General features: G+C 38.6%; 1 protein-coding gene across 1 annotated transcript in view; it reads right to left on the bottom strand.

The window, feature by feature from the left end:
* Positions 1–25,127, bottom strand: part of DNAH5 (dynein axonemal heavy chain 5) — a gene marked incomplete at both ends in the record, with an annotated part of 219,311 nt that overhangs the window by 31,851 nt on the left and 162,333 nt on the right. Inside the window, 9 exons of the mRNA XM_082652022.1 lie at positions 302–492; positions 981–1,095; positions 2,104–2,347; positions 10,413–10,595; positions 11,506–11,661; positions 12,810–13,126; positions 13,696–13,831; positions 18,036–18,173; positions 21,329–21,508. Of these exons, the coding sequence (XP_082508148.1) occupies positions 302–492; positions 981–1,095; positions 2,104–2,347; positions 10,413–10,595; positions 11,506–11,661; positions 12,810–13,126; positions 13,696–13,831; positions 18,036–18,173; positions 21,329–21,508 (1,660 nt within the window). The remainder of the gene's footprint in view (positions 1–301; positions 493–980; positions 1,096–2,103; positions 2,348–10,412; positions 10,596–11,505; positions 11,662–12,809; positions 13,127–13,695; positions 13,832–18,035; positions 18,174–21,328; positions 21,509–25,127) is intronic.

A 25,127-nucleotide genomic window follows, 5' to 3' on the forward strand; every position in this document is an offset into this window, starting at 1 on the left:
CCTAGAGCCCGTGCTCCACAACATGAAAAGCCACCACAATGAGAAGCCCGCACACCACAACGAAGAGTAGCCCCCGCTCGCCGCAACTAGAGAAAGCCCGTGCACAGCAACAAAGACACAACACAGCCAAAAATAAAAAGATTAATTAATTAGTGATTAATTTTTTTAATGTTAAAAAAAATCTCACATAAATGCAATCTTCAGTGAAATGCAAGGAAACTGCTATTGCTAAAAAGAAAAATGCACAAGACCTTCACTATAATTCCTACATCTGCACAATGCTTTCTATTCTAATATTGACCTTTAATAAGGGTGAGAAACTCTTCATGCTTGACTCGGTTCCTCTGCATGTCAATCTTTAGGGTAAGCAGCAGGGTGAAGAGAAATTTGTGCCCCTCGTACAAACCCCGAGCCGTGTACTTATAAACCTCATAGGTCATGTGCTCAATGATATTAGCGATCCTCTTGCTTGTAACTGGGCTCTTGACAGACCTGGAGAAGAGAACATTTAAATCAGCCTTGCCCCATCCTTTTCAATTGTCCCTAAAAACAATGCCTTTAATGGAAAATAAGTAACTCTGGAGGACCAATTCTTATTTTTTACACATCAAGAGTAAGCCTCCTAAATCTAAAATAACAAGCACTCTCTCCACATGAAATAACAGAATCCCCCATGTTGTCTGAATCAATTTTACCTGCGGAGTATTATCACTCACAACAATGTCTGGGGAATTTTCTTGTTTAACAGAAACTTGGGGAAACCAAAGGAATCGATCAGTGGATGAATAGTTGGTAGAGCTTTCTCTAAGCATAAAATGACAAATGAGAATGATTTGTTAACACACTGGTAATTACACTCAACTTAGATTTAAAGAAAAAGAAGCAGCTTAGTTGCAAAGGGAAAATAAGTTATCAATGTAATGTCACCGTTCTAACCCACAGATACAGAATTCAGCTTGGCTTCCTGAGTACAGACGTACCTGGCCAAGGAAAGGTCAAACAAGCCAAGAAACTGGCGGAGCGAAGTCTGATACATCTCACTAACCAGGCACATTTCCGTGATGAGGAAATAGAGGATGCTGCCCCGAGTAGCAACTAAAAGACAAAGAGCAACGATGCACTTGCTACAAGTGCAGAAAATAAATGACCCATGCACAGATCAGTCTAAATGCTAAATGAAACAAGTTTTATTTGTACGTCTTAGTAATGACTATCTACCAACAATGGGAGTCTAGAGCAATGTCATCATATATATTTAATTCTTCTTTGTAAAATTTGAACAAGTAGTCTGCTATTTGGGTTCATTAAATGATACTTTCTGTTTTAGAATCTCTAGATCCCTTACAAATAAATTTTATTACACTCTTTCATAGGTAGAAAAGACAAACAGTGGGACACCATGGATTGTATTGTAACATCCGGCAAACTGGGTAGGCATTGTTAAGGACCTCATTCTTAAGCTCCGTGAGGAAGCCCTGACTAAACTTGGCCTCAAGGTGGTAAGCCAAGGCATCGCAAAGATGACACTCCTGACTCTCCACCAGTAGATATTGTTTCAATTATTTTTCCAAAAGGCATGATAAATTACTAAAGGAAATTGAATTCTTTTAGCAGGTTCCCTTTATAACCCATGAACAACACTGATTTGCTGATCTGTGGATAAGGTTGAAGAGTTCCCATGAGACCAGAGAACTACCTGGACTCATGGGAACTCTACAGGACTACAAACAAAATACAGGCTTATTGTTACCAAATGATAAACAACTAGTGAACAGCCCACAAATGCAGCACAAATTCCTCAGACTTCACTAGTTTGTAGTTGGAGGTCTTTAATAATTCTCCTCTTTACTTTCTGGTTTAAAAATAAGTTCACAGGAACCTTAAAGAATTTGCCAATAACATGAATTATAAGCACCTAGAAAATTTACACCATTATAAAATTTCTTCGTCTCAATTTTACTGAATATTTAAAGAAATGCCACACAACACAAATGGCCACCCCACGTTGCATAGTTGTTTTCATAACATCCTTACTTCAATTTCTCTAATTCTCATTTCTCGCTTCATTTTCCTGTGACATTTGTCTTTTATTACCAAACTCACCAGGTCTATATTCCTCCCGGGCTGAGTTAATTTGAATTTCTGTCTCAGCTGAAATTTCCAGCTTCTGGGTCACCTCCTCGGCTGTCTTTTTTGTGTTACTCAACACAAGGATGATACTCTCATCTTCCACCAGAGACCCCTGGGTACTGGTCAGACGGTAAAGCAAATTATCTTCTAGCTCCTTCATTCTCCTCTTGTTTGCAGTTACATCTTCCATGAGATGAGTTCTTTCTTTCTCCAGTTCCTGTTAATTTGCATAAATATATTTTTTTCTTAATGAACACCTATGGTTTGGCCATTCCTTAAAAAGTTTACCTATGGGGCTGCTCTCGAGTTCCTGTACTGTAGTTATCATATTTGACTGCAGGAAATACGGACATCAAAATTAGAGGAGGAGAATTAATGGAGGAAAGAAGAATTGGTGGCAAACAATGTAAAATGTGCTAAAAATATTACCAGTATTAACTATTTACCATCTATTTATTTCCTAAAGTCAATTCATTTTTAAGGGACTTCTGTGATCATATTTACTCCTGTTTTGAAACTGAAATTTATTTGAAGACAATATATGCGTCTCAGATTAAATACATTTACCCCTGTTTGGTTTCTTGTTTAAAAGAGTTCTATTGTTGTTTGAATGTGATTATTCTCAACTTGTGTGTTGAAATAGTATCCAACTCTGTGACAAGCAAGTGTCCAAAAGTTAGGCAAGCAAACTGCGCTGCTACTGCAGGTACATTTAAATTGAAAAATCATCTTGACCTGAAAAGAATAGATGCTGTCCTCTCCAAGAGAAGGGACATTCTGAATCCTTCCTAAAAGGCTTTTACGGGTAGCTGGGGAGAGAATGGCTTTGGAAGATTATTACCCTTATTGGCTATTCCTTCCTTTTGGTGGTTTGGAGAGGGAGAGACAGTGAAAGAGAAGGAAAGAAAAGATGGGGTTGGTGAGGGTGAGGGAAGGAGGAAATAGCCATGACACTCAACAAGCCAAGGGCAGCAGGAAACCCAGAGGCTGGGAGATGCTGCCAGCACCAAGTCAAATTGTACATGAAAGTCAAATTGTTTCATGAGAGACTCTAACTTGAAGTTAATAAAAGATTCAAAAGAGGAAAAGACAATGAGGAAATAGAATTTAAAATTGGAAGAGAAAGATACGCATTAGCAAGTTTGCTTGAAAAGCTTTCTAAATATAGTGTCCATTGACAAGGTACCTATGCTTACCTGCATTACTAAAGTTACGCACATTTCAGTGTAAATACAATATGGGGAAACGAGGGTTAAATGCAGGTGACTTGAACAGGAGAGCACTGTCGGCACTTCCAGGTGTGCGGGTACCTGGGCATGTGATACCAAGCTCACACTGCTAGAGCAGCTTCAGAAAGGTAAATCCTCAGTTAGGTATTCTGGATATGGCTCAGCAGGTTTTGTAGATTCTACCCCCTACTGAGAAAACTACAAATCTAAAGTTATATGCAGTGATGAATCACACGAAATCATATAAAACATAATAGGACTATTCGTTAATTATGTGATTATTTACTTTCTTTCTAATAACATATAAATTACTTAATAGTTATGCTGCAAGGATTTTTTGGTTCATTGATACATTCTCCATCTCTTAGTACAATGTCCGATACGTAGTAGGCTCTCAGTATTGCCCGGTGAATGATTAAATGCTATACCCCTTTTCAAACTGCTAAACTGAAACACATTAGTGTACCAGAAAATCTAGTCGTGTCGTAGTGCCAGAAATACAGACATGAAAATTCTCCCTTTGTAACAAAAACCATGAAGTTAAAAATAAAGGTCATGGTAGCAAAACTGCACGAAGGCAAAAAGCAAAGAGCACTGGCCTCTGCTGTATGTTCTAGCTAGTTAATCACCATTGGTTGAACAGTTATGGTGGGTGGGACCCTACCAGGCTCCCAACTCATGCTCTGAGCACAGTGAGTCAGGTCCTGGAACATTCTAGAAAAAAGAAAACTTCCCTCTTTAAGCAAAACAAAAGCTCAAACTTGCATCAATTCTTAATTCTTTGAGATACAGCAATGCAATTAAGACCTGCTCTTACTGTCTTTGCTTCCATGTGTTATTTGGTTACATTTGAAAGCTTCCTTACTGGTCATTTTATTTATTTATTTTTTTAACATCTTTAGTGGAGTGTAATTACTTTACATTGCTGTGTTAGTTGCTGCTGCATAACAAAGTGAATCAGCTATACATATACATATACATATATCCCCATATCCCCTCCCTCTTGCGTCTCCCTCCCACCCTCCCTATCCCACCCCTCTAGGTGGACGCAAAGCACCGAGCTGACCTCCCTGTGCTATGCAGCTGCTTCCCACTAGCTACCTATTTTACATTTGGTAGTGTATATATGTCCATGTCACTCTCTCACTTCGTCCCAGCTTACCCTTCCCCCTCCCGGTGTCATCAAGTCTATTCTCTACATCTGCATCTTTATTCCTGTCCTGCCCCTAGGTTCTTCAGAACCATTTTTTTTTTCTTTTAGATTCCATATACATGTGTTAGCATCCAGTATTTTTCTCTTTCTGACTTACTTCACTCTGTATGACAGACTCTAGGTCCATCCACCTCACTACAAATAACTCAATTTCGTTTCTTTTTATGGCTGAGTAATATTCCATTGTATATATGTGCCACATCTTCTTTATCCATTCATCTGTTGATGGACACTTAGGTTGCTTCCATGACCTGGCTATTGTAAACAGTGCTGCAATGAACATTGGGGTGCATGTGTCTTTTTGAATTATGGTTTTCTCAGGGTATATGCCCAGTAGTGGGATTGTTGGGTCATATGGTAGTTCTATTTTTAGTTTTTTAAGGAACCTCCATATTGTTCTCCATAGTGGCTGTATCAATTTACATTCCCACCAACAGTGCAAGAGGGTTCCCTTTTCTCCATACCCTCTCCAGCATTTATTGTTTGTAGATTTTTTGATAATGGCCATTCTAACTGGTGTGAGGTGATACCTCATTGTAGTTGCGATTTGCATTTCTCTAATGATTAGTGATGTTGAGCATCCTTTCATGTGTTTGTTGGCAATATCCTTACTGGTCATTTTAATTCATTTATTTACTAGATAATAATCTTGTATTTGAGATAATGTAGAAATTAGTATAAACAAGTGACATTCAATGGTTACTATAAAATTCCTTTCCATGGGCAGTTATAATAAATGCACTCACAATATGGTTACACTAGGAAACAAAGTGATAATAAAATTAAATGGAAATAATTCAAGTATTTTTATTGCCATATTCTCAAATTTTACACACTCTTGCCATATTCTTAAATTTTACACACTCTCATTATCGTTTCTGAGTTCTTAAAGGTGAGCCTGATAAAAGTCCGCACATGAAGACAGGTAAGGGAAGGAAAGTAAAACAGTGAGAAGAGTGAGCATTTTGACATCAGGAAGACACGTTTAAATTCTAACACCCAGGACTTATTAACTGCATGACCTTGGCCATGTTATGCAAGTCTATAAGCCTCAGTTTCTTCATCTGCAAAATGGACATAAAAACAGCTCAGAGAGTGATTGTAAGGATATCATTAGCAAAGAAGCTCAAACCAGTGACTGGATCATGACAGCTGCTCAGAAGACGTCTCTTCTCTCTATCCCCTCCCTTCACTCGTTTCCAGCATGGATTTTTCAGATGCATTGTAATGTTTATTTGGAAACGAGTAGTTTGAAAAGTAAAATTATAAGTTGGTACAAAATAAATCACACTTTAGAATTTCACCTATCATTGTAAAAGCATAATAAAGGAGCTGAAAGGGATTTTTTTTAAGGAGAACTTTCTAATCTTGCACTTACAATGCTAAGGATGCATGCTTTCATGTCTGCTGGAGATGAGACCATGGGCTATCAAATGCGAAATCTGCACCAAGTCTTACTGAGCCTTCCTGCATAAGCCTTCCTCCATTTTTTTCCAATTACATAGCAATTGCCCTAATGTAGGCTTTAATTACTGCTCGGGGGACTACACTAACCATAACTGGTCTCCCCACTGATCTTTTGCTCTGCCATCACCCCCTTTTCTGCTCCCAGTCATAGACCTTTCCTTTACTATTTGGAAAGGTCCAAAATTTTCAACATAGTTTGCAAAACCTATTACAACCTACATTTCCATTCTCATCTCCACTTGAGAACTACAGGATTGAGACTAAAATTATGCCTCCACAGTGCTTATGAAAACCATTATTAAGAAAATGAACATACTTACTAGTAATACATACAATAAAGTACAAATTATTCCTTTCCTGATTTTAAAGATAGTAAGTAAAAGCTTGAACATTATTGAGTTGATTATGGTCAATTTAATGTCATTGTTAACAACATTAATTAAATAAAATTGTCACTTAAAAAAATGCTTATATTCCCAAAGGATTAAAATAAGGCTAAGGAGTACATTTCCCCCATAGTTTGAAACTGATGAAATAATATACTCTAAAGTAAATACTACAACCTAAAGTAATATTTGGAATTCCAAAAGCAAACTGTTCATTAAATAGCACACCAGTGGCCAAACAGTAGAATAGAACAATAGTTATGGGGCAAAGAAAGATACCTCTGAAAGAAAATAGAACAATTGCTATTTGCTTTTCATTTGAGTTTTAAAAATGGAAAACCTATGGGATAAAGTTTTAGGCATATTTTCATTTGTATGACAGATTTAAACATACTTCTGTTGAACTACAACTTTAGTTCCATAATACAGTTCTTTTACAAATTAATACAAAGGGGCAAAATTAATCAAAATAATTTTGTCTATTAGCATTTTTCCCACCAAAGGGATTATCTCTTAGCGCGCACACACACACACACACACACACACACACACATTTGTGCTATGTATTCTATACATTAAGACCACAATGTAAAAATTTTATATAAACTGTGATAATGTGAAAAGTATCCCTGAATTGAATAAGAAAGTACATCAGTGATTCAGTACAACTTCATGAAATGTACTATTGATCAATTACATGATCAAACGTTAAGTGGCTCAACAAGGATGCAAATGAAAACTCAAGTTCTTTCTGTTCATAAACTTCAACTATAACCAAAGTTTTGGAATCAATAAAAGGAAATAGATGACAGCCTTCCACAGTTCTCATTTTTAACATATCACCCAGGCTTTACTCCCAAAGATTCTTTCTCTCTGTACCTTACATTGGTAATTAAAATGAAAGATTAAACAACTGAACTCAGAAACAGATTTATTTTTTCTCCACCACCAATAACAATGGTGATAACAATGTCTATTTAGTGTCTTTATTAAGTTATTTCCCATGTCAGTTCCACCAAGTTTAGGTCCTTCCAGCTCCAAAAGAAATAAATCATACACCTGTTTGCTCATCCGAAATTCTGAACAAGGATGACACTTGAGGCTTTGTATTGTGCGGCTAGTAGAAGCTGTTAATTGATATTAATATTTTTCTCCTAATAGTACATAGTTTTCTTTGAGATTCTTTCTTATTCTCTAGGATCAAGGTGAGGGTGACCCGAAGAGACCAGGTTTCTTTAAAGGAAAGTTTCCGGAGGGCTACTGGTTTGCTGCCTATTTAAAATGGTCTTGATACATCACCTTCTGATGACAACAGCAGGCCGTCTAAATATACTCACAGGTACATCAGGTGAACAATTGAATATGACCTTGATGTGAACTTGAACAGCCCATGCATTTAAAAAGACTGCCTTGAAGCACACAGAAAAGTATAAAGTCAGTTAAAAATCTGCCTTCCTTTTGCTTTCATAGGCTCTGAGGTTTCCCTTTGTCTCTTAAACAAACAAACCTGCTCAGGCTGTACAGCTGAGCATTCATGAGACCAGATCCTGCATGATAATAAGGTTCCTCACTGCCTGTATTCCCAGAACACTGGACAGCTGGTGAATTTATGGACTCAAAGAGCTAAGAGTAGCCTTTCCCTTGTATCCTAAGTTACTGTTCCAAGCTGCCTTTCACAAGAAGAATCAACAGACCAGTGAAGGCATAACTCATCCTGACTGAAGATGTTCACCATTTGTTTCAATGCTCCCTACATTTAGGGAATTTCTTAGATGCTTTCCAACATCAACTTCCTATCTGTGGGATCTTCCTAGCTTTCAAGAGCCCCCCCCCTTGGCCCCAAAATATTTCATATTGATATTTTTACCATCACCCAAGATGTGATCATAGTAAGAGAGACTTCCAGGTCGCTGAAGTCAAAGAAACAATTTGGACTTAACGTTTTAGATCTGTATCCATAGGCATAGACATAGGCTCTTTTCAACTGAGTCACTAGATGATGAAAAAAAAAATACCCTGAAAGCACCAGAGACCAACTCAGACCCACTTGCCACCACCCAGGCTGAAAAGATTCAGCAAAGTGAGCAAATTCAGGAGCACGGTGGGCAGAAAAGATGCTGCAAAAGGAAAAGCTGCTGGCAGAAAGGAGGCTACTTAAAATCCATCACAAATAAGTCTAGCAGCTCACTTTGCTTTAGAGAAAAAAAAAAATACAGATTACGTGTTGTATTCTAACGTGGTTCAGGGTAAAATGACTATTAGAACAGAATGAGTGTCACGTCACTCTGACCACACTTTTGTGAGAATCATTTCCTTTGAGACTGGGACAAATTCTGATAATGAGATGATGGTAAGAGAAGAATGTTTGAAGGCACCCAACTTTCCCAGGAAGTAAGAAAAAGCCTGGCCTGGGATCCATTACTGGCTTTTCAAGGCTGTTCAAAATCTTCCAGTGAGCTTCAAGTGCCCCATACTTCATCTTAAAACTCTGCTGCAACAATTACAGCTCAGTCCTGGAGTTGTTGCTGTGTTTTGTGGCAACCAAAAATCTGGGAAGCCAAATTATTTTTTTCCAAGGAGACTGTATTCATCTCAGCTGAATCGTAGGAAAGCCGAGGACAAGGATATTATTCAAAGTGCTATCAAAGCCCCTTATCTACCTGAAGCCAGCACTACAGGTGAAAGCAGAGCCTACGGTACGGACAATGAATACTGCCCGAGGACTCTCAGGGATGCCCCGGCTCCACAGATATGCTGTTGATCAAGAACCCCTGTCCTTCCTGAAATAAGGGTGTGGCAGCGCTAAACTTCCTCAACCACCTCTACTGAGATTCCAAAAATAAACAAGTAGATATTTGGAAGGATGTTATTTCTTCAACAGCCAGTCTGTGGTAGGAACGCTAGCATCGGTTCCTGCCATACTGAGGTCACCAACCATGTGAATTTATGAAGTTGGATTAAAGGCTTTGAATGCAATTTCCAACCGTATAACTCTATGATTTATGTACAACAAATTAAAACGTAAACAGAGAAGATTCATAAAAAAGGAAGAGGGGAAGAGAGAGAGAGAAAGAGAGAAACATAAGGAAGGGCTCAGAAGGCCAAGCATGGTACGACATACAGAAAAGGTAAAAAGAATGGGAGGGACAGATTTCAAAGGTTTTGCCAATAGATTTAACCTAAATAACTCTTTAGGTCAGTGTAGAAGGGAGGTATAAAGTAAACCAAACTCCACATTGCCATCGAACTCAGGAAAAAAATCAATAGCAACTTTCAGAGTTCACGCAGTTTCACCAAAGCAGTCCTATTAAAATCCTCCAGATTTCTTTCCTTAAGGCTCAGATGTTCCCCGGAGAAAATGGTGACTCAGAACACAGAAGTTATAAATTATTGGCCATCTTTCATTGAGAGAAAACAGATATGGAGTTATGCTTAGAGCATAATGAATCCGGTAGCCCTCAGAAGGTGCACAGTGAAACCTAGTGTCACCAACTTCTATCTTCTCACAACATACACAGAGCTCTCTTGGATAACAAATAAGAATTGGCAATGTCATGTTATCTGAGTAAAACGTTTTAATTTTATATTCCAAAAGCATAATAATGAATCGAATGAAAGAAAATCTAGATGTGTACTAGAAAGCTAAAAATCAACAGGTGACTAGAATTAATAATAGAACAAACTTCAGAAAAATAAAGTAATATAAATCCAGAACAATGATGCTGATACTGAGACTGATAGTCTCATAGTTACACCAGTCCCCTATATAAAATCAGTTGATGATCTATACGATTTATGCGATGCAGATGCAACATACTGGGTAGATAATTGGTTAGTAGTTATTTAAGACACTTGGAAATTAATAATGGAAGAAACATAGGAATTAAAGGAGGAGACTCAATCCTATTACAACTTTCATCATATCATTTTTGTCAATGAAAAAATCGCAACATAATGCAGAAAGCAGTAGGGCCATACTTCACTCACCTGCTTCTCTGTGAGAATGACTCTCCCCAGTAACTGATCTTCTAGACCTTTCATGGTGACAGTGAAGTCAATGATGGAGGTCCGCGCACTTATTTCAGGGGTGTAGGCTGGATTGGGCAGCTTGGTGGTAATGTAGAGTCTGAAGCCATCCATCACATCTACCTCTTTGTCACCGACCTTCACCTTTTTTATAAAAAAGAAAGTTAAAAGTCATAAAACAGAGATACACCTTACTGTGTGCTTTTTGTATAGGATCCAGTATTGCTTGTAACAGCTGTGTACCTAGAGATCATCTGTATACTAAAAAAGAAATGGTCATTAGGCATTCACAGGGCTTTAAGCCACTAGGATGAAAGGAAAGAAGGATGGAAATAAGAGAGGAAGGAAGGGAGGGAGGGAGGGAGGGAGGGAGGGAGGGAGGGAAGGAAGGGGGGAAGGAAGGAAGTTAATTCAATATACACCATACAATATATAGAGAATTTATCACCAAAATTGTTGTGATCATACTGCAGAAGTGAGATGGGTTCCCCATCCAAAATTTGGTTCAGAAGTCAAGACTGATGATGTCACTCATGTAACAAAAAGATATGAAAATGTTTATTATTCACATGAGACTTTCTGGAAATATTAGGGTAGGCTCCCAAACAGGTCCAAAAAAAACCTCACTTGAGAAAGTAGGGAGGGGAAGCTGTTTTAGAGTTTTATGGTGGCTACCCAATGGGGCTGGGATGAAGTTTCCCAGACATGGTCATGAGCAGACAGCTGCATGATTTGAACTTCCCACCAGTGCCAAAGGAGAGTGGACCTGCGTTTTCTTATCAGCTTGCCCACATTGGGGCTGGAAGGGGAGAGGGTCATGACAGGGCTTGAAAACTGTCCAAAGTCAAACATCACAATGGAGTCAGACTTTATTATACAAGTGAAGTAGATATTCCTATAAAGACGGCTCTTGATCCCAACTCAGGAAGCGTAGAAGAGAAAAGCAAATGCCTCAAATTTGAATTGCTGCCTATTGAGAAACTGTCACCTACGTCACATTTACCTGGCCTCATGGTAATTATTCTGCACATTGTCATCTATAGGTTTAACCTACCTTAAAGGTAGACCCGGTCTTAATGAAGTTTCTCTCCAGAACATTATCCAGGGCTGGATCTAGTTCCTCCGCAACATCTTCGATAAGCAAGGGCCTTCCAAGAGAAAGACTGTCCTCTAGGTGGTTTCTGAAGTACTTGTGATTTAGAGATGTGATCTAGAAAGAAGATCGAAATGCTGCTCTAAACTGTTTCCATTCTTCACCTTAGCAAACCATCAATCCCTTATTTATTTTTTTTAATTGAAGTATAGTTGATTTACAATGTTGTGTTAGTTTCAGGTGTACAGCAAAGTGATTCAGTTATACATAATTTTTTTCAGATTCTTTTCTCTTATAGGTTATTACAAAATGTCGAGTATAGCTACCTGTGCTCTATAGTAGGTCCTTGTTGGTTATCTATTTTATATATAGTAGTGGGTTTATGTCAATCCTAAACTTCTAATTTATCCATCTCCCCCACTTTTCCCCTTTGGTAACCATAAGTTTGTTTTCTATGTCTGTGAGCCTGTTTCTGTTTTGTATATAACTTCATTTGTATCATTTTTTTTTACACTCCACATATAAGTGATATCATATGATATTTGTCTTTCTTTGTCTGGCTTACTTCACTTTGTATGATAATCTCTAGGTCCAGCCATGTTGCTGCAAATAGCATTATTTCATTCTTTTTTATGGCTGAGTAATATTCCACTGTATAAATATACATCTTCTTTATCCATTCCTCTGTTGATGGACATTTAGGTTGCTTCCATGTCGGAGCTATTGTAAACAGTGCTGCAATGAACATTGGGGTGCATGTACCTTTTTGAATTATGGTTTTCTCCAGATATATGCCCAGGAGTGGGACTGCAGGATCATATGGTAGCTCTATTTTTAGTTTTTTAAGGAGGCTCCAGAGCATTTGACTGCATCATTCCCTTTTACTGACAAGCAAGTAAAGGTTGTATGGCAATGTTGCCTTTTCCTCACCACCACCATATTTGTGACAAATAATCATGGAATAATTATGAAGTGTCTTTATAAAGTGCTGTATACTTAGTGTGATATAGCTCCACGCTGCTCTGTTTATGAATGAGGGCCCTAGGACCTAACAGGAGGGAGTCTGAAACCTTTGAAAGACGGCATTGGAGAGATCAACAAGAATGCAAATAATGCAATTTTTAGAAATCATTTCTAAATACTAATATCTAAATATTAATAATAAAATTATTTCTAAATATGAAATATTTCTTTATTCTCAGATACTTGTTGATCTGGGTCACTAAAATTGATTAGTAGCATAAATAGACTCAAACCCAGATTACCTGGAGTTCATTTTGGTTTTCTTTATTTTTAACCCAGATTTTCCCTTGAGTCTGTGGATCTATTAACAAAGGGTAGCGAGATGCCTTTGTGACAATAATTCCATTCTGAATGGACAGGTCATCGTTTGGCAGGCCTTGGAGGTTCCATTCACTAATGGTAGGAGCATCAATCAACATCTCATTGAGATTTAGGTTGTCTCCAAACGGAATTTTCCGGGCTTTCATTTCCTTCTGCCAGTCATTTAACAGCAAATTGCGAAATTCTTGGTTAAACGGACCAGAATAAGACAGGAAAGCTGTAGCCAACAACACATCCCCTAAAACGGAAAACGAAACATCACTGAAATACTCTGTGATCAGCCCTGTAATTCTGCAGAATGTTAGAAATGAAAAAAAAGACAACCATTCTTTCAAACGAAATTTCAGAAACCAAATTGTAACCACAAGTTGCTGTGTCTTGTGAATAGCAGTAGCTTAGTTCATTGTTAATGAGTCCACATGGTCCACCAAGTAATAGCTGCTAGTAGTCACGCACCAGATTACGTTGACTCTTGTTGGATATGAGAGGATGATTTCTGAGTTTAAGAGATACACCAAAACCTCAGAAGACAGAGCCTCCGTTCTAAGTGACCTCGATCGATATGGCCATTCACTCGTGGGAGAATTCAAAAATGACCTGATAATAAGAGGTTGAAATCTAATAAGCGTTGCCTAAATGCCAGACCAATATTCATCCTTTTGAAATAGCTGGACACACACACACACACACACACACACAGAGGAATTTGAAGTAATAGAGTGCTGATGGGTATTCTGATTAAAACTTAAGTTTGCTCACTCCCTATCATAGTCAACACGTAATCTCATTAATAAAGGAATTACATACCTACAAGTCTTTTAGTTTGTGCAGCAAACTCCTTGCTCTGCTCTGTCCATCTTTCTTTTTCCCCTGCCAGTCCCCCGATCAGCGCGGAAGCGGTCTGCATTTTATGTCTGCACCTCTCTGCATCTTCAATCAAGGTCTAAAAACAGACAGAACCAGAAGAAAACCTTTGTTCAGATAAATGTATCCTGGAGCTCAAAAACATAATTTTAAAACATCATATGTTATCTTCCTTTCTGAGATATGTGAGCCACTTATTCCACAGGAAGCGTTAGATTCCATTTCTGTGGGACTGTCTCAGCCCAGCCTGTGTCTTAAGCCCTATCTATGGAACATAGATGGATTCCTCAGGAGGGACCCTGAGCCAATGGGCAAACCCTCCCCAGAGTTAATAAACTGAGAAATAATGGAGATTTGCATCATTTATGATTTTCGTATCAAAAAATTAGAAATAAAATATCAACATACATGTTAATATCACATAGCACAACAAAATGTAAAGAAATACATATCCCTACTTAAAAATGAGGAATATTTCTCATGTTAAAGTTCTAGCATCATTACTGCTTTGCCTAACCGCATATCTCCTTTTACTTTAGGTGAAACTTTAGATTGTCTTCAGGTTGTGGAGTCCTGAAGCTCATTCATAAATGCCGGCCACACTGACTTAGTAGGTCCCTCTCTGCTGTTCTTGTGTCAGTAAAAGACCTTTAACCGGACTTCCACACACTATCGCCACTCAGGGCTTTGTTCTTAAAAACAAATGGCTCCAGGGGCTTCCCAGGTGGTGCAGTGGTTGAGAGTCCGCCTGCCGATGCAGGGGACGCGGGTTCGTGCCCCGGTCCGGGAGGATCCCACATGCCACGGAGCAGCTGGGCCCGTGGGCCATGGCCGCTGAGCCTGCGCGTCCGGAGCCTGTGTTCCGCAACGGGAGAGGCCACAGCAGTGACAGGCCCGCGTACCGCAAAAAAAAAACCAAAAAACAAATGGTTCCATTTCTCTATGTTGAAAAGACAGCTGCTAATTCTATTTGTAAAAATGTATACTTATGGTACAATAATGGATATGGCTAAAGATTTGGCTATGTGACCAGTCACTGGAAGTTCATGTATAATATTTATATATATTTATATAATGTACATATGTCATATATACGCTAAATGTCTAACAATAGAGGATAATTTACATAGATTATGGTATATTGTGAACAAGAATGCTCTGAAGCCATTAAAAATATAATCATTAAGAAAAATAATCACTAAGTTAAAGAAAAACAGTCATTAGCTAAAAATTCAATTTATAAAGCAGTATGTACTCAATTATCTGCTACAATTTTACATGGATTTTAAATATATGTAAATCAGGCATATGTGCAGATATGAAATGATAAAGAGTAAAATATTTTTAGGCTTCATCTCCAGGGTTACCTATGTGTATTTTCTATAAGGAACATGAATTGCTTTTGTAATAATAACACGATACAGTGTTTTTCAGAAGCAAGATATTTGTTCCAGTTTGTTCTAGTCTGCTCTGTTTTCCTTCCCACTAGAGTTAATGCAGAAAACCCAAAATCCCAGCTGAGAGGTGTACCCACACATCGACACCATTCATATTTGTTTGTTTCTCCCCAAGAAGAAAGATGTCAGCTGGAAGTATAATACGACATCATTTATTTCTGCCTACCTTTAAAACAAACTTTTCACATGACAGATATTTTTAATACGTTATCCTCCCTAAGTTCCCCGTCCCCACTGCCATGTGGCCAAATAAAAAATGGCCAACCCCTCCCCTCCTGGCTGTTGCTTTCTGGAAACCCAGGCTCCTTTAGGGGTTTGGGAAATGGAGGATGGGAGAGAAGCAAATGAGCACACAGGACTGAAAAGCAGATTTTCCCTCCAAGCCTGGCTAGGGGAGCGTGCAGAATTCCTTGCATTCCGCGGGTAGTGGCCGCGGCCCTCTCTCTCCTAGTGCCCCAGAGTCTGACTAGCTGCCCGGAGGCCCTGTGGAAGCGGACCCTCTGCAAAGGCACTGACTGCCCTGTGCACAGAGCAGCAGGACACACACCCCTCCAGGGACTGCACAGACCTGGTGGTGAGGTTGCCAGTGGTGACCATGAGCTGTAGACTTGAGAGCCCTCCTCTGGCCCCTGCAGTCTGTAACTCCCTGGACTCTTCACGGAGCCCCATGGAGAAAGAAGGAGCAACACAATGACTAAAGGTCAAGTTCACTCCAACATGTTGGGAGCAGGTGGGCACACAGCCAGATTTTGTTTTCTTAATGAAAAACATGTGACATTTGTTGAGATCCAAGTTTTAAAGTTAGAGACACACCTTTATAGTAGCCATTCTTATGTGGTCCCTATAATTGCTTACCTAACAAATAGTGGATATTCAGAAACAAAAAAGCTTATTGAGCGAACTAATGCAAAATTGTTCAAACTGAACCATAATAAAATGAGGCTGTAAAAATATTTTTACGGTATGTAGTAGTGCTTCCTGATATAAGTGAGTGTCTAAATGGTAGAAATTAAGGTGTCTTCCTCACAGTTTCTAAAGTAGACGCTCAAATTGCAAAGTTAATTTTCTCTTCATGTTATGGTAGTAAATTTCATAGAACATAAATAACAAACCCAAATAGGTGATATATAATTACTTCTCTAAAATTTCTGAAAAGCTCTTATGTTGTTTTCAGGAGGCTTATCTTTAAGAGGAAATACCATATATCTTGTATATAGTGAAACTGAAATGTTTATCTAAATTCCCTCATTGGGACCCCTATAAGGGAACAGACTAACAGAGCAGGAATCTCAATCCAGCTGAGTGAGGGCTGAGAAGAGGCAGAGGTGGGCTCCGTATAATCATCGAGGAAAGAACAGAGAGAATCTAGCTCTTATTTATCAAGCACAGGTTTTCTCAGAGGCAGATACAGATTTTGTGAGGCCAGATGCTTATCTAAGCTGGGGACCACTTTAAAAAACTCATTAAAGAATTTTTACAAATACCAAAGTGAACATGTAATGAGAATTGGGGAAAGAAATCACTACAAAGTCCTGATAATTGAGAAATTCAGGTACCTTTCCCCTGGGATCTCCAGGTATTTTATCTGAATGCTTACACACAAATGCTTGTCAATCATAATCTGGTTTCCCCTCCCCACAGAACTCTCTACAACTCCCAGTCACCCCAGCATTCATGGGGCCTGTGCAAGTGAGGGGCCAGAAAACTGAAGCTACATTAGGTTTATGTTAAATCTGCCTCTGTTACCAGAAGGAAGGAGGCCCCAGGGGAGCCGGACTGAGTATAAATCAACTAAAGAGCTTGCTGCCCAGTGGAGAGGAAATATACGAGCCTTGATTCTGAACCGTGCTAAAGCTACAAACATGCATAGGTTGAGAAGGCTGTAGGTGGTCATTGTCACTGGGACACAGCCACGTGGCCAGGCACGTTGGTCCAGCAGAAAGACCCGAGTAGACATCAGAAGATCAAGGTCTAATCCAGCCCCATGACCAATGCCCATGCCTGGGAGTCCTCCTCTTGTCCTCTCTGGGCCTAAGTTCCTTTCTGTAAAATGAGAGTAAAATAGGGCTTCCCTGGTGGCGCAGTGGTTGAGAATCTGCCTGCTAATGCAGGGGACACGGGTTCGAGCCCTGGTCTGAGAAGATCCCACATGCCGCGGAGCAACTAGGCCCATGAGCCACAACTACTGAGCGTGCGCATCTGGAGCCTGTGCTCCGCAACAAGAGAGGCTGTGACAGTGAGAGGCCCGTGCACCGCGATAAAGAGCGGCCCCCGCTTGCCACAACTAGAGAAAGCCCTCGCACAGAAACGAAGACCCAACACAGCAAAAATTAATTAATTAATTAATAAACTCCTACCCCCACATCTAAAAAAAAAAAAAGAGAGTAAAATAAAAATATCTACCCTGCCTACCTTGAAAGATTAAATGAGATATTGCTCCAATATTAAATGAGATAAAGTGGGAGGACATGATTTGAAAAATATGTTAAAAATGCTGCACAGGATGCTGTTATCCTCACCGTTAATAAGGAAACTCAGAACATGCGTCTTCCAGCAGTAACTTCTGTTTTGGCTGAATATCCTGACCTCTCACCAAAGGTCCTCTCGGTGTCCGTTAGAAACAAACTCCAGGGCTTAGCGAGGGAGTACGTGCTGTGTGTGTATGTATGTATATGTGTATTGTATCGTATATCAATTAAATGAATCCCTGCTGGAAACCAAACCCTTGGAGAGAGAAAGCAGGAGAGGAATGAAGGGCTGACCACAGCCAGGAGGGCCTGTGACGTCACCACCCGCCCCAAGCCCCTACGGCAAGAAGACAGTGACCTGCTTTTCGGTCATGGCCTGTTCATACTCGGCCTGCACCACATCCAGCTCGGCTTGCCTGTCGTCCAGCTCAGCCTGGGCCTTCTGCAGATCCTGCATGGCCAACACGTAGCGATTCTCCTGCACCACCAGGTTGGCCTGCACGGGACACACACAGGGTGAAGAGATGGGCAGCAAACCGAACACCCAGCATGTCGGAGTCTGAGAGCTCAGCAGCCACGTGTTAACACCTGTTCTTTGATCCGCCCCTAGACTCCTCTCAAATTGCATGGTGAGGAACAAACCTTAATGTGAACTTGACATGTCTATAAGCAGAAACTTATAATTCGTTAGAAGAGAGTCAGCAAATTTTTTCCGTAAAGTGCCAGAGAGTAAATATTTTAGGCTTTTGGGGCCAAGAGGCAAAATCAAGACTATTGTTCAGGTACTTAATTTAAAATTTCACGAGCCATACAAATAGAGGTGGTGGGTTAGATTCAGCCTGCGGACCATAGTTTGCCAATCCCTAAATCAAAACATTGTAATATTAAATGTATATAGGCAAATCACAGAACATTTTAATATTGAGTTGTAGAAAAAAAGAATCTGAATATTTAGAACCATCTGCCTAGCAGGGCTCATCACTGTTAATGAGGATGTTAAAACAAGACAAAGGATGAAACATGATTAACCACTGAATATAAAGATCTAGGTTTTATGGGTGGTGATGGACTTGATAGCATGCCTGTCATTTGCATATATTGCTTGCCATCCAGAAAAGAACAGATACTTGAGCTGTGACCAAATAATAATATTTGCTTTTAGGAAGCTACTAAAAAAGACTCAAAAGACATAATCAAAGCAATATTGGAAAAAGATGAGGTGTAGAAAATAGTCCATGGAATTAAAATCCTTTCAAAAAAAATTTGAAATCAATGTTCTCCCTTTAAGTCTTACTAAAGTAACCCACTAATGTCAAACTACTGCAGCCCCAAAGATCTTGAATATTTTCTAGGACTTTACTCAAGAGGGAGGGGGATATATATATACATATAGCTTATTTACTTCATGCTACAGGAGAAGCTAACACAACATTGTAAAGCAACTACACTCCAATAAAAATAATAATAATAATACGAATTTTTTTAATGAAACTCTCAAAAGCTACTAATCAAAGGGTATAAAATCTTTCAAATCCAGCTGCTCACCTTAGAAGCCATAGGACTCTATTAAGATTACTTAAACTCTGCAAGCCTCAGTTTCTCCATTAAGATATTGAAAAACTACCTCCTAGGATTTGTGAGTGTGTGTGTGTGTGTGTGTGTGTGTGTGTGTATTACATAAAATAACATATGTAAAAACCCAAGTCTGGGACCTGGCATATAACAAGAGTTTGATTAAATAATACAATAGATATTATTATTTTTATTATCCGTGTTCAATATTTAAGACTCTACTGTTGTTATGTTTTGCTTATGTAAACTAACATTTACTGGTTTTCAAAGAGTGTCCAAGGAGAAATCTCATATGAATGAAACTGAATAGAATCTAAATTGCTACTCTTATAATTAAATTTGTTTAAGTTTAGTCACTACTAGAAGTCACTTGGCCCATCTATAGGAATTGTAAGATGAAAGAAGAGCCTCCTTCACTAATTAGTGGTGAAGAGGTTCCCCCAGGAGTTTAAGGAGTGTCCTCAATCCCTCTTTACTTGGAAAGCAGGAGTTCGCAAGTGAAGCCCCTCTAGGAATAAGTGAAGTTAGAGCTCTTGGTCTGTATTTCTTAATATATTGAGCAGAGCTGCCGATGATAACCTGCCCTTTCTTTGTCTTCTACTTCCCTCTAAGCAGTGAATGTGTAGCATCTGCATAACTACATTTATTTTTCTGACAATGGCAATTAGGAGAGACCTGACAAACTGAAGACTCCCAGATGCTGGGTGCTCCTAAGGACATAGGGGCACTCCCAGCACAGGCTTCTCAGAAGAGAAGCATAGGTTCCAGGCACAAGTAAAAGGTCCCCCCTCTGACTGTGTTCCCTTCACTTCCTACTGTAGGACCTATGTCGTCCTGGGACTGGGTGGAGCCTGAAACGTACAGAATGTAAGGGAGGAGATGTCATTGTTCTTATGTAAGGCTTGTTCAGAGCATCCATTATTTTGTACTGGTTTCAGCTCATTTTATTTAAAGCAACTGCAACAAAATAAAAACTCCCCATTGTGAATTCGACTGTAATTCCCTTAAAGACACTTATGTATGCTTACCCACTGGAAATATTTGCAAAGGATGCCCTGTACTTTTCACTGGATATGGTTGTTATAATTCAGTCAATATCAGAATGTCCGATTGTGAGCTATGTTGGAGTCTTCATTGGTCCCCAAATCCGCAATGCCCAACAGGATGACATCAACTATTTGCTCTAAAAATCTCTGAGCCAAATGAATCCCTTCTCTTTTAAGTTGCCCTTGGACCCCAAGGGCCTCCACCACTGAATAAATGGCCCTGATATGGGAACAATGAGAAAATAAAATGGGACTTGCAACTGGATTCCTATGTTCTTTTCATTCTTGATTATTTTTAGCGTGATTATTAAGTTCCTTGGGTAGTTTATAAGTGTACGTGGATTTTAGTTGATGGTTGAGTAAGATCAGACTTACAAAAAGCAAAATAATCAACAAAGCCATAACGTATGAGTTCTGAGGCATCAGTATTTCATTTTCAAGACAGGTACTTTCCTCTCCATCTGCTAAAGACTGAGTGTCACTGAATGCTGGGGGGATGTGGACAAATGAAGCTGAGAAATGCAATTACTCAAAGGGAAACACTGGTATGCTCTCAAATCATTTTAAATAAAGGATGATATTCGGTTTCTTTCCTGAGGGACAAGAGAGGGAGAGGGAATAAATACTATGTTGTCCCTGCAGCCAAGACCAGACACCAGTGACTGTGTCCACCCTGCCTCATTCACCTGAGTCCCTGGCAGGAGATCTTGGACATTGTTGGTGGATCCTATGCTAGAGTTTCCTGTGTTTCTTTTTTTCAAGTTGACATTGTGGGGGAAAAAAGTGTCCAGCAGCCCACAATGGACTTAGTACCCTTGTAGAGAGTCCATGCTTAAGGCTCAGACAATACCAATTGGAGTTGGATTACAGAGAAGAAAGAAACATCCTATGCTCGGCCTGTCTATCGCTAGCTCTCCCCGTGGACTTGGGTACAATAAAACCTGAGGCTTCTGTGTTGCATGAAAGACAAGCCCAGTTGACTCAAAGACCCCCCTGCCGGCACACGTTCTGCAGTTCCACCGAGGAGGCTTACCTTCAGGGGCAACACCTCTCTGTTTATAGAAAAGAAGGAAGCCATGGCCTTGGTCCAGGAACAAAGCCCCGCTACATTCCCACATACACGTTTAGCAGTTTCGATGTTGTAGTCTGCCATCTCAAAGTAAGGATTCAAAAATTCTATCACTTCTTCATTGATTGTGTCTTTGGGGAATTGCTATGGAAGAATGGAGTAATATAAAGTCAAAATACCTCTTTCCATGAAGTCATAATCACATTATGCTCACAACGCCACTGAAACTGTTAAAACCAAGAATGGATGAATGATATCATATTTTGTTGATATTTCAGGTTATTAGGCAAAAATCATATCTATTTAGGCATAGGAAATGGTACATATATTTAGCATTGTATATAAAAATGTAAAGCATATATATTTAGACATAAATATTTAGCAGCAACTAAATGCTTAATGCATTCAGAGGGAGGTTCTATTAAACTCACCTGAAATGTGAAGAAAATAATTGGACATTAGGGCTTCAGGGTGATGAATTAACTTTTAATCATAGAACTATCAAGATTATGAGATAATTGTTCTTTTCTGGAGGGATAAAATTTTAAAATAGTAGCAGAAATTGATTATGAGGGCCTTCTTGTATTAAGAGAGAAGACTGACCAAACAATGAAATTGGATCTTTGAAAAGTGGTGTTTGATCATCTAACCGAGGATAATTAAATATTTTCCAAGTAGAAAGAAACTTAGCACCTAAATAATTCAAAGAAATAAGCCTTCACAGAACATACATAACACAGAGCAAAACACACTTTCATCCAGACCTCTTTAAATGCAAGTTTCTTTTATGAGACTTGAAAAATACTGAAGCCAGAAGAATATCTGGGAACAACAGAAGGATGGTGGTGACAAAAGGCAAATAGCAAGGTTGCTTCCAAGAGCAGTGGCTTTGCACCAGGTATATAAGGCAAGTGCAATTCCACAGCACATTTTTCAGTGGATGCTTTTTAAGCTCCCCCCTACCCAAGGACCACTGCCATTCCACACGTTCAGTCTGATTAATCACTACCTCCTATCCAATCAAATAGCATGTTATTCCTTCATGGTGGCCCTTATATCACAGAGGCTTCTATTTTAATTATCTGAAATGAGTCTGTATGGCCCACTGGTTTCAGAAGCTATTTGGTGTTATAGCTGCTGTAAGGCGCCTCACAAGATGCTCTGGCCATAGCAGCCACTTGGGCAATGATAAATTAAAAACTGAATGAAAGACAGTGCTGAAGTTACTGCTTGGGTTATGGATGGGGGATGGGTATTCCCAGTTAGTTGTCTCAAGATCTAAATATTAAAGATAAAACAATATAACTGCCAGAAGAAAACACAGAAGCATTTATTCTGCCTTAGAGATGGGCAAAGATTTCCTAAACAGAACACAGAAAGCACTGTAAGGAAAATATTGATAAATTGGACTATACTAAACTTAAGAATATCTCCTTATCAAAAGACACCATTAATGGAATGAACAACTAAGGCAGAAAGTGGGAGAAGATATTTGCAAACATATAAATGACAAATTACCCATATTTTATACATAAATTCTACAAAATAATAAAAAATTTAAATGTACAGGAGATCTGTACATTTAAATGTACAGGCACTTAACCAAAGAGTTCCCAAAGGGCTCATAAACTGATGAAAAGCTTTTCAGCATCATTTGTCATCAGAGAAATGCAAACTAACCCACAATAATAAGACAACACAACAAACCCAACAGAATAGCTAAAAGTAGAAAATGGTTAAGACATGGAGCAACTTATACACTGCTTGCGGGTATGTAAACTGACACAACAATTTTTGAAACCTCTTTGGCACTATCTACTAAGGCTGATTAAATGTACAACCTAAGACCCAGAAATTCCACTCCTGAGTATAGAGACAATAGAAATGAAAACATGCCCACTAAATGACCAATATTCATAGTAGCTTTATTTATAATAGCCCAAAACTAGTAACGTCTCAAAAATCCATCAACGATACAAGGACAAACAAATTAAAGCGCATTACAGCATTTCACGCTGGTGCTGGTAGATATAAACTTATGAGAAACGATTACTAAATTTTCAGAAATTGTACAGACTTGTTAAATACAGCCATTATTTTAAATTAAATTATAAAAACTTACAATTAAATGTTATTTTGAACAAAAATAATGTATAGTCAAAACTCATCACCTTCTAATTATTTTGCTACATTTTACTATCTACATTTTTGAGGTCATTTACATTTATTGTATCTACCCAGTGGGACTACCTTATCACAGCATGCTACCATGTACCTCTTCCCAACTCTACATTCAGCAACATTATTTTGGTAGCTTGAAATCAGCCATTGTGGGGATATTTACACTATGAAAATTGGCAAACACTACAAATCAGAGCTTTTTCTTTTTTCTCACCAGAGAACCGGTTGTTAAACATTTGTCACACACTATTGCATATTCATCTACTGGAAAGCTGTGTAGCAATGAAAAAAGGATGAAATACTGTCCTGTGCAACAATAAGAAAGAATCTCACAGACGTGTTGAATGAAAGAGGTCAAAACAAAAGAGTTCATATGATATGATTTCATGTACGTAAATTTCAAAACAGGTGAAACTAATTATTGGGATAAAGGTCAGAATAATGTTTATCTTAGGGGAGATTACTGACTGTGTTGGGACACAAAAGAGATTGCTGGGGTCTGGAAATACAAATCTTGATTTCAGTGTTCATTAATAGGTATAGACATATGTAAAGATTCATTAAGCTATACCCTTTTTTTAATTAAATTTTTATTTTATATTGGAGTGTAGTTGATTTACAATATACACTTTAAATTTGTGCATTTTATCATATGTAAATGTTACCTCATAATAAAATTTAAAAGATGCAAGTTAATACTCAAAAAATTACAATTGAGACTTGTGAAATAAAAATATATATGTACTCATATGAAAATAATATATGCACATATGTTTGGGTTCCTTAAAATGATTTTTTTAACTTTTACTGAAATATGCTGCTGCTGATGTTTCAATATGCCTAAAATCTGCCAGGAAAAGCTCTAATACTTACAATGTCTTATATTTGAAAGAGAAATTCTACTCTGAAAAAATACGTAAATATAAGTTGAAAATATGTATGTTGACTATTATTCAGGCTTAAAACAGAAGGAAATTCTGCCATTTGTGACAACATGGATGGACCATTATGCGAAGTGCTATAAGCCAGAGAGAGACAAAGTCTTCATGGTGTCACTTGTAATAGTCAAACGCATAGAAGCAGAGAATAGAATGGTGGTAGCCAGGAGCTGGGGGGAGGAAGAAAGGGGAAGATGTTGGTCAAGGGTCAAGGGTCACTTATGCAAGATGAGAAGGTCCTGGGGACCTAATGTACAGCAATGTGAATATCGTTAACAATACTGTATTGTTTACTTGAAATTTGCTAGGAGGGTAGATCTTAAATGCTCTCACCACAAAAAAAAAGGAAAAAACGGTAATTATGTGAGGTGATGGATATTTAATTGGCTATTTATTGGATTTAGTGGATGGATTTTGGTGAAATCATTTCACAATGTATTAACATATATCAAAACATCAAGTCATACACCTTAATTATATAAAAGTGTTATTTATCAATTAAACCCCAATAAAGATGAAAAAAATTAGTAAGTTAAAAATATGTCCACAGGGTAGATTCTCTTCAGAAACGTCCTCTATTAAAGGACCCAGATACTCTAATGAAGTCTGAGTCCCCTCCTAGCCCATCATTATTGAACCACCAA

This window comes from Grampus griseus, assembly GCF_964374135.1.
Source record: "Grampus griseus genome assembly, chromosome: 3".
In the NCBI taxonomy this organism is placed as follows: domain Eukaryota; kingdom Metazoa; phylum Chordata; class Mammalia; order Artiodactyla; family Delphinidae; genus Grampus; species Grampus griseus.